This window comes from Lithobates pipiens, unplaced genomic scaffold (assembly GCF_037356315.1).
Source record: "Lithobates pipiens isolate NorthernLeopardFrog02 unplaced genomic scaffold, aLitPip1_a1.2 Scaffold_23, whole genome shotgun sequence".
In the NCBI taxonomy this organism is placed as follows: Eukaryota; Metazoa; Chordata; class Amphibia; order Anura; family Ranidae; genus Lithobates; species Lithobates pipiens.
Window position 1 is genome coordinate 35,246,400 of NW_027507785.1, and position 14,278 is coordinate 35,260,677.

At 41.8% G+C, this 14,278-nt stretch overlaps 1 protein-coding gene across 4 annotated transcripts in view; it reads right to left on the reverse strand.

Moving 5' to 3' along the window:
• The window catches only part of MYO7A (myosin VIIA), a 344,985-nt gene that overhangs the window by 127,760 nt on the left and 202,947 nt on the right, over nt 1-14,278 (reverse strand). For all 4 annotated transcript variants that reach the window (XM_077451417.1, XM_077451415.1, XM_077451416.1 and 1 more), the window contains 4 exons: nt 8,201-8,285; nt 7,788-8,006; nt 7,599-7,706; nt 3,526-3,735 (listed from right to left, as the gene is read on the reverse strand). In XM_077451417.1, the coding sequence (XP_077307543.1) occupies nt 3,526-3,735; nt 7,599-7,706; nt 7,788-8,006; nt 8,201-8,285 (622 nt within the window). The remainder of the gene's footprint in view (nt 1-3,525; nt 3,736-7,598; nt 7,707-7,787; nt 8,007-8,200; nt 8,286-14,278) is intronic.

The window sequence follows — 14,278 nt, forward strand, 5'->3', positions numbered from 1 at the left end:
AATTTCAAATTTTAAATTAGAAAATTTGGGAATTCAAAATTCGAAAATCAGCATTTTAGGAGTGGTAATCTGACATATATTCCTGGTTTTAGATTAGACATGTGCAATTCATTTAGTTCCGATTTTGTTTCTTAATGAATTTAGACAAAATTTGTTAATTCTGAAATTTATGAATTTTTCCGAATAATCGGAAATGAAAAATTTGGTAAATTCTGAAAAATCTAAATTTCAGAAATTTGAAATTCAAAAATTCGAAGATCCAAAATTTGAAAATTCTGAATTTAAAATTTGGAAATTTCAAATTGTAAATTCGAAAATTTGAAAATTCAAAAATTCGGAATTCGAAAATCCAGAAATTTGAAAATAAGAAAAGGAAAATCCGAAAGAACGAAAATCCAAAAATTTGAAATAATAACTATGAAATTATAGGTATTGGAATTTCCTTTCAAATTTGGCTGTTAGTGAACGTAACATATACAAATTACGAATTATCTATTGAATGCCGCATCTAAACAAATGGAACGGAACTAAATAATAATACGTTTTTATCATTATTATTGTTATTTCTTATTATTAATTTGTTACGTTCCATTCGTTTAGATACGGCATTCATTATTTTGGATATTTCCTTACATCAGATAAATTCGTATTTTTAGCCAAATTTGAAAGGAAATGATAATACCTATAATTTAATAGTTAGTAATAGTTATTATTAGTTAGTTATTATTTCACATTTTCACATTTTTGTTCTTATTTTCGTTGTTTTGAATTTTTGGATTTCTGAATTTCCGGATTTTTGGATTTTCGAATTGAAACTTTGAAATTTCTGAATTTCAAATTCCGAATTTTCAAATTTTGGATCTTCAAACTTTTTAATTTCACATTTCTGAAATTTAGATTTTCAGACATTTTTAATTTCCGATTATTTGGAAAAATTCAGAAATTTCCGAATGAACGAATTTCATATTGGGCTAAAATGGGATATTTTTTATTATATCGTCAATCAGCGACTTATAGCAGGACTGCGATATTGCGGCGGACATTCGGACACTAATTCCGTGTACACACGACTGGACTTTCTTGCAGACTAGGTCCGACGGTCTTCCCGGCGGAGGTCCGACGGACTTTCCGAACGAGCAGACTTGGCCACACACGAACGGACTAAGTCTGTTCGAAAGTCCATTCGTTTTGAACGTGATGACGTAAACGGGACTAAAGGAAGTTCAATAGCCAATAGCCGCCCTTGCGTCGTATTTGGATTGCGGGACTAGCACACAGACGAATGGTTTTACCGATTTTTAGTCCATCAGATTTGAGTCCATTGGATAGATTTAAAACATGTTCTATTTCTAGGTCCGTCAGATTTTTTTTTTTAAAAAGCGCTTGGACTAGCCCACACACGATTGGATTGTCCGACGGAGTGATCCCGTCGGACCTAGTCTGCTGGAAAGTCCAGTCGTGTGTATGCGGCATAAGGGGTTAATTTACTAAAGCTAGAAAGGGCAAATTTAGTCACAATTCTGCAGAGAAACCAATCAGCTTCCAGGTTTTATTGCTAAAGCTTAATTGAACAAGCTGAGGTTAGAAGCTGAAGGTTTCTCTGCAGAATTGTGACAAATTTTGCCCTCTCTAGCTTTAGTAAATAAACCCCTAAGTGACCCTTTTTAGGGACCAGTGATACAAATACAGTGATCAATTCTAAAAATATGCACTATCACTGTACTAATGACACTGGCTGGGAAGGGGTTAACCTAAGGGGCAATCAAAGGTATAACTGTGTGCCTAACCAGTGTTTTACTACACTGTTGGGGTGCTTTTACTAGGGGAAGAGATGAAAATTGTTATATATATATATATATATATATATATATATATATATATATATATATATATATATATGCACACATCTGGCACATGTGAGGTGCTGCCCTGTAGAAAATAAAACTGTTGGACCTTCAGTGGGTAAAAGAAATGTAATACTGTGAAATTTGTAATGTCCCTTTATACCAACCATTCTCAACCAGGGTTTTGCGGGACCCTAGGGTTCACCCAGAGGTTGTTAAGGGTTCCTTGAACCGTAGCTGGTTGACTTTCTATTTGCATAGTTCCAGGACCATCAACAGTTGGCAAAGCCAACAGAATGACATCAATTGACCATGTGTAAGCATTGCATTATTCCCACTAACCACCAATGTAAGGGGCCATTGGCTCGCAACGAATTTGTTTTAGTAAGGGTTCTCTTGAGGCCTGGAAATTAATTTAGAGGTTCCTATTGGTTTAACAAGGTTAACAATGGCTTCTTTATACTAGTAGCCTTGTCCTCTTACATTGGCAATCAATGAAGACTTTATCGCTTACATAGTATGTCAGTGAAAATAACTCCCTTACATAAGTGGTCACTGTAGATGGGAGATGAATCTGCCATTGCTCAAGGAACCACTAGCAACCTCTGGTGAAGAAACCAATCATATACACCTATACTCTTATAAATCCACACCTATTATGCCGCGTACACATGATCGGAATTCCAGCCAGAAAAAAGACAGATGAGAACTTTTAATTGGAAAATGCGACCGTGTGTATGCTCCATTGGAATTTAGCTGTCCGAATTTCCACCAGCCAAAGATTGAAAGAATGTCCTCAATTTTCCAGATGGAAATTCCGATCATGTATATGCAATTCCGACATGCCAAAACTCACACATGCTCAGATTCAACTACGAGATGGAAGCTATTGGCTACTTGGTATTGAACTTCCTTTTTCTAGTCCCGTCGTACGTGTTGTACGTCACCGAGTTCTAAATGATTGGAATTTGGTGTGACCATGTATAGGCAAGACAGCTTGAGCGAAATCCCGTCGGAATTCCGTCCGGAAAACTATCAGAGCTTTTTCCGATGAGAATTCCGATCGTGTGTACACGACATTAGTTAGAAAAGCCTTTCTGAAAAGCTTTTACCTTGGAGGAACCCTTACAATAATTTCCGGTCTTAGAGAACAGTAAAAAATGATGTCTATAGCTCATAGTACATTAGCATAAACAGGAAGTTGTAGACAGTTTTAGAAAGGATGGCAAATTAGGGGTACCTAGAGTATTTTACACCCAGAGCAGATCATTTTTCAACACACCCCTGCTGTATAACACAGTAATCATTTAAATCAATTTAATCATTAAAATGATTTATTAAAATGGGCTTAAGTGAAATTCAAAATTGTGAGAACTGTAGTGTCCCCTTACACTCATGGTCAGTGGAGCTGTGTCCCCTTAGATTAGCAGTCAGTAAAAATGTTACCTCCTACATTGTGATGCCAATAAAAAGAACTCCCTTACAATGGTGGTCACGGTAGGTAGGAGATGAATCTGCAATTCCCTCATTGAACCACTAGCAAACTCCATAGGAGACATAGAGTTCCACGGAACCCTGGTGGAGAAAGCCTAACTTAGAAGCTTCACTCTTTTCAACATTAGAAATTCTGGAAATGAAGCCATTTGGAATGAAATAGGTATTTGTGTTCAGAACCCGTTACCTCAAATCCCGTGGGTGCCTGCCCCTCATGTCCTGGAAGGGATGACGTTGTTCCAAGGAATCCAAACATTTTGTCCACCATGTCGGAGTCATTCACAGGTTCGTTTCTGGCCTTCTCCATCTTGTCTAGCAACTCCTTCTTCCTTCGGGCCTCCTCTTTCTCCCTCACCTCTCTCTCTGCATCCTCCCGGGCCAACTGGGCAAGACGTACCTATTAGTGAGTACAAAGTAAAACATTGTGAGATGAAGAAAATCATTTCATTATGACTCTACAATCTCCATGTCCTCTGAGGCTACCTGATCGCTTTTGTAAATTATTGTGGTGGGTTATAAAAATCAGATTTGAGTCATCTTTGGTGTGATTTTTATCCCTTAGGAGGTGAATGGTCAAGTAAGATGCAACTGCATATCAGGAGGGGAATGGGACTTTCAGGATCTTGCCAAAACTTTTAAACAAATTTGATGATTTGAAGTATGAACAAAATGTCTTCATCCCCATGGTGTAGAACAGGGGTGTCAAACTCAATTTCATTGTGGATGCATCAGCACTATGGTTGCCCTCAAAGGGCTGGTTGTATCTGAGGTGCGCTACGTACAGAGTGCAGGGTTCAGGAGTGCATTACATAAAGAGTTCAGAGCTCAAGAATGTGCTTCGTACAGAGTGCAGGGTTTAGGGGTGCATTACATACAGAGTTCAGCGTTCAAGAATGTGCTACATACAGAGTGTAGGGTTCAGGAGTGCGTTACATACAGAGTTCAGAGTTCAAGAATGTGCTACGTAGAGTGCAGGGTTCAGGAGTGTGCGTTACATACAGAGTTCAAGAATATGCTACGTACAGAGGGTTCAGGAGAGCAGCAGCCCATACATTAGGGGCGCATGCCCCCCCGTCCATGCATTTGGCCCCTGATCTACATACAGGGCACTGGACTCATGGATTCCAATGGCCGGGTGGTTGTTTTTTTTTTGAAGCATGTGATTACAGTCAGAGGCTCTAATAAGCTTCAAAAATGGTGGGCTCTGCGCCCCGATCTCACCCAGTTGTGTGACAATAGCGAATGAATATTGGCTATTGCCACACTGATCCTCCTCCTGGCCAATCAGGAAGCGGGTCTTGAGACCCTTCACCCAATTGGCTAAAAGGACAGGAGATCCTATTGAACAGTTGGGAGGAGGAAGAAGCCGCTAAAGCTGAGGAGAAAAGGACACAGGAGCCGCTGCCCGCAACCCCCCTGCCGCCAAAGCCGAGGAGAAGAGGACACAGGAGCTGCTGCCCGCAAACCCCGCTGCCTCAGAAGCCAAGGAGGAGAGGAAACAGGAGCCACTGCCTGCAACCCTCTATGTCAACAAAGCCAAGGAGGAGAGGACACAGGAGCCGCTGCCCACAACCTGCCTGCTGCCCACCACTGAAGCTGAGGAGGAGAGGACACAGGAACCGCTGCCTGCTGCCCACCGCTAAAGAGGAGAGGACACAGGAGCCCGCAACCCCACCTTCCACTGAAGCTGAGAAGGCGAGTACACAGGAGCCGCTGCCCACAACCCCCCCTGCCACCGAAGCCGAGGAGGAGAGGACGCAGGAGCCACTGCCTGCAACCCGCCTGCTGCCGAAGCTGAGGAGGAGAGGACACAGGAGCCGCTGACTGCTGCCCACCACCGAGGAAGGGAGGGGACACAAGAGCCACTGCCCGCAACCTCCCCTGCCACTGAGGCCTGGGAGGAGAGGACACAGGACCTGCTGCCCGCAACCCCCTTGCCGCTGAAGCTGAGGAGGAGAGGACACAGTAGCCGCTGCCTGCAACTCACCTGCTGCCTGCCGCCAAAGCTGAGGAGGAGAGGACACAGGAGCCGCCGTCTGCTGCCTGCTGCCAAGGAGGAGAGGACACATGAGCTGCTGCCCGCAACCTGTCTGCTGCTCACCTCTCGTAGGAGCCAGCAACCCGCCCGTAGGAGCCCGCCACCTAGATCGGGTAAGTGCTGGGTAGGGACGTACCGCTGACTGACCGACTGACCAACCAACTGGGGGGGGGGGGGGGTGGTTATGGTCCCCACCCCCCAAAAAAAGCCACCAGCCGCCACTGGTTTAGGGGTGTGTTACATACAGAGTTCAAGAATGAGCTAAGTACAGAGTGTAGGTTTCATGAGTGTGTTACATACATTGTAGCCGTGTTCACGTTCAATAAATGGTCATGTGCAGATTCAATAAACAGGTATTTGCTTTTCACATGATTGGATAATTTAAATCAATCTTCATTAAATTTATTGAGTGAAAAATGTTAGTTCATTTAGTAAGTCAGCCTCTCCAATTGATCTGCATATCATATTTACTAGTTATGTTTTTTTTTTTTCATAAAATATATACTTATTTAATCTATATTAACCCTAACCTAATCAGCACTAATTATCTTCTTCCTTCCCTTAGCAATTATTTTTCTGCTGATTTTTTTTGTTCTTTTTTTTTTTTTTACCAGGAATATTTAGTTTTTTACTTTTCATTAATTTTCTTTATTTCTTTTCCAGTGTCGCATAATGAAAAAAAAGGGGCAAATAAAATAAATAAATAAAATCCTTTGTAAATAAAATCATTTTTGCCAAACACTACTAGTGAAACTGAGGATTTTTTTTTTAATGTACAATGTACATATTCATTTCTTATCCTAAGTAATGACAATGTTTTTGCCAGATATAGAGAATATGGTGGAAACAAAAAAAAAAACTAAGCACAGAAGCACAGATTAACAAACTGTGATTTCTTCAGAATAACAAAAAGGTAGGAATTTGCAACAAAGTTTGTTAAATTCCTTTGCTTTGCACATAGATTACCCAGAGGGTTTTTTTTTATGTTTAAAGCTGAGTGTAGACATGTGTGGTTCTTTTAGTTCTGAGTCAAAATTCAGACAAATTTTTATTATTCAGAAATTCGGATGTATCCAAATTTCCAAATTACAATTGTAACGAATTTAAAGGAATCCGAAGTAACGAAACAAAATTTTGGACGAAATTTGAATAGTTTTCAAATCTAAATTTGAATAGATTTTAAATCTAATTTCCAAAGAGAATAAAATAGAATAGAAAATAAGGGAATAGTAGAATATAAAATTATGTATTAAAAAAGAATAGAATATAATAGAGTAAAACAGAACAGAATAGAAAGTAAAGGGATAGAAAATAAAGGAATAGAATAGAATAGAAAGTGAAAGAATAGAATAAAAAATTTATAGAATAGAACAAAACCATCTTCTGAAATTTGAATTTCAAATAGAATAAATTTGAATAGAATAGAGTGGGATTAAGAAAAAACTTAAAGAATTAAAAAAAAAACAATAGAATAAAAATAGAAAGAATATAACCTTCTTCCGAAATTAAAATTGAATAGAATAGAAAATAATAGAACAGAAAAGAATTAAAAAAATAGAATAGAAAGAATATAACCATTTCTCCAAATTTGAATAGCATAAATTTGAATTTGAATAGAATAGATTATAATAGAATAGAAAATAGAAAGAAAATTACCATTTCCCAAAATTTTAATAGAATAAATTTGAATAGAATAGAAAAAAGCAATATAATTGAATGTAATGTAATGAATACAATCATCTTCTGAAATTCGAATTGAATACATTTTTATTAAAATAGTATAGAAAACAAGAGAATAGAATAGAAAATAGCATATATGAGAAAAAATAGAATAGAGTAGAATAAAAAGAATATAACAATATAACCATTTTCTGAAATTCAAATTTCAAATGGAATAAATTTGAATTAGAATATAATAGAAAAGAATAGAATATAATAGAAAAAATTAAATAGAAAGAATATATCCATCTTCCAAAATTCGAATAGAATAAATTCAAGTTTCAAATGGAATTCAAATTCGAATTGATTAGAATTTTCTAAATTTGAATCGATTCAAATTAAAAAAAAAAAAATTCCGAAAACGAATTACACTAATTTATGCAAATAAAGAATCAAAACTAAACAAAACAATTTTTTCCGTTCTGCACATGTCTAGTTGAGTTTGTGGCCTCCATTTTGTTTAAGTAAAATAAAGAATTATATGGAAGCTAAAGAGACTTTACTTGATGTTTCCTTTCAGCTTCTTGTTTGGCTTTTTTGGCGCTCATCTCCTTTTTCAGGCGTTCTTCTTCAACAAGTCTAATTTTCTCTGCTTCAAGGCGGCGGTGGTACTAAAGAAAAAAGGAAGATAAACACTTAGAGAATAGTGTTCTTGGAAAGGCAGAGCACTGCCATACGGACAGTCTCCATACCTCTCCTTTAAGGCGCCTGTATAGCCGCCTAGCGATCATGCCTCTGGCGTGCGCCTGAATTGTGTAGACTGCCCAGAGACGGTGCCTGAAAGCTTTTCGGACCAGGTAACCTCGACATCGGGCCTGGAAGTAGCTGATACGCTTGCGGGCAATATGGTACTGCTGGTGAAGTTTCCGGGAGCGGTAGAGAGCCTGGAGCCGCAGGAAGCCAATCCTCATCTAGAAGACAAGAGTAAAGGGGGTCACCAAGGTTCAAGATCCATCCCGGTGAACAATGGCCATTTCTTCATGATGTCAGTCCTCGTTATCGACAAATAGAACCATTCTTTTTCTTAGTACCTTTCATGTTGATGAATAAGCCCCCTATGATTACTGGAGTATTTTTATTCGTTTTTTTTATAATCGTGACTTACCACAGCATAATTTCTCCTGCAGTTGTGTCCTCTCCAATATCTCTGGATCAACAAAGCAGATTTTCTTACTTTTAAGAAATTGGACCTAAAAAATAAAAGTAAATTGGTTATCAACTCATTAATTAAAAGATTGATTCAGACCATAATAACAGAGTAACGTTGTTCGTAGCCAATTAAAGTAATCTGGTGCTTTAGCCATACAGTCCGCTTCCTCTTTGCTCTCCCATTGGTCTGTTCATTTGTCTAGGGCAGTACTCTCCAAACTTTCTAAACAAAGGGCCAGTTTACTGTCCTTCAGACTTAAGGGGAGCCAGACTGTGGCCATTAGGAGTAGAAATTGTCCTGGTGTCAGTGAGGGTAAACAGTGCATCTTTGGTTTTAGGGAGAGGACAAGTGGCCCATTGTTGATGTCAATGGGAGAAATAGTGTCCCATCAATGGTGTCAGTCCATCAATGGTGTCAGTAGCAGGAATTATGCCTCATTGCTAGTGTTAGTGGGAAGAATAGTGTTTTGTATCCGCGGGAGGAAATGTTCCCCAAAGGCTGGATAAAGGCAAGCAAAGGGCCACACCTGGCCACCAGGCTATAGTTTGGACACCACTGGCCTAGGGCAGTGCTCTCCAAACTTCAGGCCTTTGCTTGCTTTTATCCGGCCCTTGAGGCACAATTCCTACCAATGACACCAAGGATGGGGCACAATTCCTACCGATGACACCACCAATGATGGGACACAATTCCTCCCAGTGACACCAATGATGGAGCTCAATGATTCCAATGATGAAGCATAATTCCCCCCCCATGACCCCAACGATGGGGCACAGTTCCTCCCAATTACAACGATGGAGCCCAATGACAAGAATGATGGCGCACAGTTCCTCCCAATGACACCAATGATGGTGTCCAATGACACCAACGATGGGGCACAATTCCTCCCAATGACACCAATGATGGGACACATTTCCTCCCAGTGACATCAATAATGGGGCACAATTCCTCCCAATGACACCAATGATGGGACACAGTTTCCCCCAATGACACCAACAATGAGGCCCAATTCTTCCCAATGTCATAAATGATAGGGCATAATGCCTCTCACTTACACCAAAGATAAGGCATTTTTTCCTCCCGCATTTTCTACTCCCAATGGCCACAATCGAGCCCCACTAAAGTCTGAAGGAAAGTAACCTGGCCCTTTGTTTATAATGTGTGAAGACCCCTCGCCTAGAGCAAAGAAAACTATCTGGTACTTCTAAATATGACATTTGATTATGGAATTAACATAATCGGACCTGGGCTCTGTTGTAGAATCTCATATTAGCCAATGTATTTCATATTATTCACATTGATTTGCATATGTTTTAGCAATAATATAATTGTTGTTAATATTATTATTATATAGTAGTGGTCTTATCAATACTATTGTTAAATAGAAAAAAATAATTATTAATCTTTATTAATATATAAATATAGAGGAGGTTTTAAATGCTGAACTTTAGATGACCTCTCTGCTTCATGCTGATATTCTTAACTGGGTGAAAGTTCATTAGGATACTTCATAGTTTTTAAATTCACTAATTGGAAGATGAGAGAACTTTTGACAGTAGTTAAGATATAGCTGATAAGGTAAGCACCGTCAAAGAAAACAGGTGTTTGAAATAATTAGGGGGAATACAGGAAAGTTATGTAAAGAACATTTAATTAAGTTTGACAGGGTCAAAAAAAGGTCTGCTTGAGCCCTCATTAAAACTGTTAAAATACATTGAATAAGGAAGTATATATATATATATATATATATATATATATATATATATATATATGTTAATAATTAGACAATATTGAATAAGTAATTGGCTTAGCGTATATGTGTGTGTATATTATACATATATATATATATATATATATATATATATATATATATATATATATATATATATATATATATATATATATACACATATGGTAAGTGATACAGTACTTTTACACATAGGATTATACGGTAACACATATAACACATCTGGTGGGGTTATTGAAAGTTCATTCTCTCAAGTTGTAAATCTGTAATTCTTGAACTTAGTTAAATCTTATAAAGATAAGGAGGGTTTGATAACACAGCTGGGTGCCAGACTGTCTCTCTCTACACAGGTGTCTTTATTTGGACAAAAGCAGTTCTAAATCATTTTAATGAACATATAGGAATTCTGGGAGTAATTACGTTTATCTGGTTGTAGAACAGGTGTCAGAATTATGGTTGGTTACATTGACGTAGATCTTAGCGACCAATCAAATCTAGGATAGATGGCTGAGATAGGCTTGTAAAAGGGTATATAAATGCAAGCTCTACAATTGTTAGTCAGATAGTGGTCATGGTTAATTATACTCTTACGGCCCTGCTTCCCAATTCATTATTTCAAGTGTTATGCTTCTTCCAAGTCAATCATGTGCAAAGTACACAGCAGATGGCATTTGACAACAATTTCCACATTGCTTCACTACACCTCCCAACTTTTTGAGATAGCAATGAGGGACACCTATCAGCAAATGTATACAGGCATAGGACACACCCCTTGCCACGCCCCATTAAAGGAGAATTGTACACAAAAAACAAGATTGGTTAAACCCACAAGTGCTTTTTTTACCACTACTATTACTTTATTTTGTCTTTTGGAATTTACAAATGCAGCAATTTAAAAATCAGATGAAAGGTTTAGCACTGGGAAACACTTTTTGATAGATAAAAAGTGCATTTTATATACATATATATAGACCAGATCAAAATGATGGACACATGAGGAGGAAAGAGGGACAGAGGGACGTTGCTCCAAATCAGGAACACTCCCTCGTAATCAGGGACAGCTGGGAGCTATGCTTTACAGCCCTTATGATATATTAGGAGTCTAATGACACAACTGAAAGCGCTAATTGGAAACTCCTCATGTGGAAAAATTATTTGATGAAGTCAATGTGGTAAAAACATATGTCGGGGCGTGGCCGAGCGGAGAACCGAGTGGACGTGCCTGGGGTGAGCTCCGCTACTAGAGCGCACACCCAGAGCCTTCCCGTCCACCGGAGCGGAACGGACCCCACCGGAGGCCCTGGGCATACCAGGAGGAGCTGGACATACCTCTAGCGCGGGTGCGCTGTTCGCGGAGCTCCGGCCGCCCGGCAGGACAGTCCGAGGCTTCGGCCTACGGCGGTCATCTTGCTCCACCCGGAGGCCGAGCTCCGGCGCACTGCAAAGCCCAGCGGCTGTTTCTACCACCTGCAGGTTGCCGGGGACACCCAGCCTGCCATCTAGAGCCCGAAGTCCTCCCTGAGTGGCCCTGGGATCATCCGAAACGGTCCTGGTAAGTGACGGCGGCCATCTTGGTACACCCGGAGGCCTCTCTGTTCTCTCTGGGCTCAATCCGTCCCCATCCACCCTCAGGAACACTCTAGCCGGACCACCAGAGACCCCTGAAGGGGTTGTTAAGGGGGCATGTACTTTTCTCTGGCTGCATTTGCTGACAAGGCTCTGGCTTCAGAGAATTAGAGGGGCGGCCATCTTGCTACACCTCCGTGTCTTCTGGGCCCCTTTCTAAACTCGCTGACCCCCTGGAAATCCTGGCTGGGCACCTTCAGAATTAGACGGGGCTATCCTTGAGGACCAACCCCCCCTTATTACATGGGCTGCTGATACAGATCCAGAGACCCAGAGGGGTGGCCATCTTGGTTCACCCAGGCTGCTGTATGCACCCACACTCCTGAGCTCCCGCATTCTTACAAACCTGGATCTCTACATACACGGCCGCCAAAGCAGCCCAACCAGATAGTGCCCACCTGGGGTCTCCGTCCGTTCAACTCCGCAGAGACACAGAACGACCATGTCTGGCTAAGGAAATGTCCGGCTGAGTCCCGTGATCGCCAGTAGCGGACAGGCTATACCTCAGACATTGCACATACCTAAACAGCATGTCCACACACAGCTCTCGATCTACTGAGTCTGTGGATCTCCAACAGGGTACAATCCAGCGATACCTGCTCCGTACGTCTCAGTCTGATCCCCGCACTCCCAGAGACAAGATGGCACCAGCGCGTAATCCAGGAAAGAGCAAACCTCCTCCTCCTACTCAGCCGACAACGGACAGCGGCGAGGAATCAGATGACTCCCCGACCCAGCACTCAGTCCTTTCAAGTGTAGCGTCCAGAACCGGCACCACTGTTGTCCCTCTTCCAGGTGCAGTTCCTGGAGCCGTGGCCCCTCCAACCTCAGGAGAATTACCTAGGTCTGAAGCCTCGACTCCTCTAGCGGCCTTCCGAGCGGAGTTTGAATCCTGGGCAGTCAAAATGGAGTCCTCACTCCATAAGGATCTTCAGGCCATCCAACAGCAGGTCTCTACCAATCAGACCGCAATCTCTACCCTGACTGATACTCAATCTGACCATGCTGCCCGCATTACGTCTCTTGAGCGGGCCTCCAAAGAACACTTGCACCGTATTCGTCAACATCAACTGCGCATAGAAGACGGGGAGAATAGGAGCCGCAGGAATAATATACGACTACAAGGCATACCGGAAGCTACGGCGGGTACAGACTTGAAACCATCTGTCACTGCCATCCTCAACCTAGTCCTGGGAAGAGAGACTATGTCCCCTATTGAGATAGACCTGGTGCACAGAGTGGGGGGGCCCAGGAGGGAACATAGTGACCGCCCACGTGACGTCCTATGCAGGGTTCACTATTTCACCCTTAAAGAGGAAATTATGCGCAAAGCGTGGCGTTTGGGCCCTGTGGACTTTGACGGTTCAACTATCCACCTATACCCAGACCTTTCTCGCAACACTCTCCACATGCGCCGAATGGTCCACCCACTGCTAGACCTGATACGCCAAGCCGGAGCAACCTACACTTGGGGGCACCCTTTCAGCATCAAGGTGACCAGGGCCGAGCATAAATTTGTACTCTCTGATCCAGATCAACTTCCAGCCTTTTTCCGCTTTTTGGAGCAAGATCCAACTGATGTACCTAACTGGCTGGACCCCCCAGACGACCGCACTAGGGTACAAATACGTGATCCCCTCCCGCAACGCCGCAGACATCCGAGGTATGCATCGCACTCTGTTGATCCTGGACCACGTCACCCTACCTCTCCGGAAGATTAAAGTAACTTCAGGAAACCTTTTGGACTTATTTCGATGCACATTGTATGACTAGCGCCATCTCAGTACTATACCTATCCCTTGTCTCCTGGATGGGCAGCATTTTTCTTTTTTGGGGATGTTATTCCTTTTTTTTTTTTTGTGGTTTCTGCCATCCTTTCATCTCACTTGTTTCTCCATATACTCTGTTGGTTATGCCATGATGGGGGATGGGGTGGTAGACCGCATACTAAATACTTCAGTACAGCTGGTGCACTTAATTCACGGACCTTCTCCCTGCCCTTTGCTAGTGTATTGTGACTGGCTGGGGTTCGGGAGAGGCAATGGAACAGCGGGTTGCTCATGCTTGATCTAGTTATGTAAATGTTGAGTTCCTAATCTGCTTTAATATACAGGTCTACTCTCTACATGTTTAGCGGTAATGGCCCACCTGGATGTGGGTGGAGGGGCGACTGATGGACCGGTTGGGTCCACGGTCCCTTGCTGCTATCCACGTGGGCTTCCTTAGTTATATACTCACAGTTTCTTACGCACCAGGTAGTTTCACCCTAATGCGCTCTCTGTCATTATACACGGATGGATCTCTGGCCCCCCGTTGGGGTATGTGGAAACATATGTTGACAATGTTTGCTCCCTTCCCGTGAGGTGTCTCACGGACTGTTGTCTCCTCTGCGGAGGGGGGAGACGGGACTGGTGTGGAGCTATTTGCCCATGCGGACCGTCTCCCCCTCCGTGGAGGATCTGCTGTGTGTTCTGTATTAATATCTTGTTATACTAATGTGCCTCAGTGAAGTTTTACATGCCTGTCATGCTACTGGGCTCATGGCTCAGGTTCTCCGCTTCGACCCTTCACCCTCAATAGGCCGGGCACGAATAGTGCTCGTATACGTGAACTTTCACGTGGTGTCCCGTTCTCGTGGACCCCCTTAGATTTACCTGGCT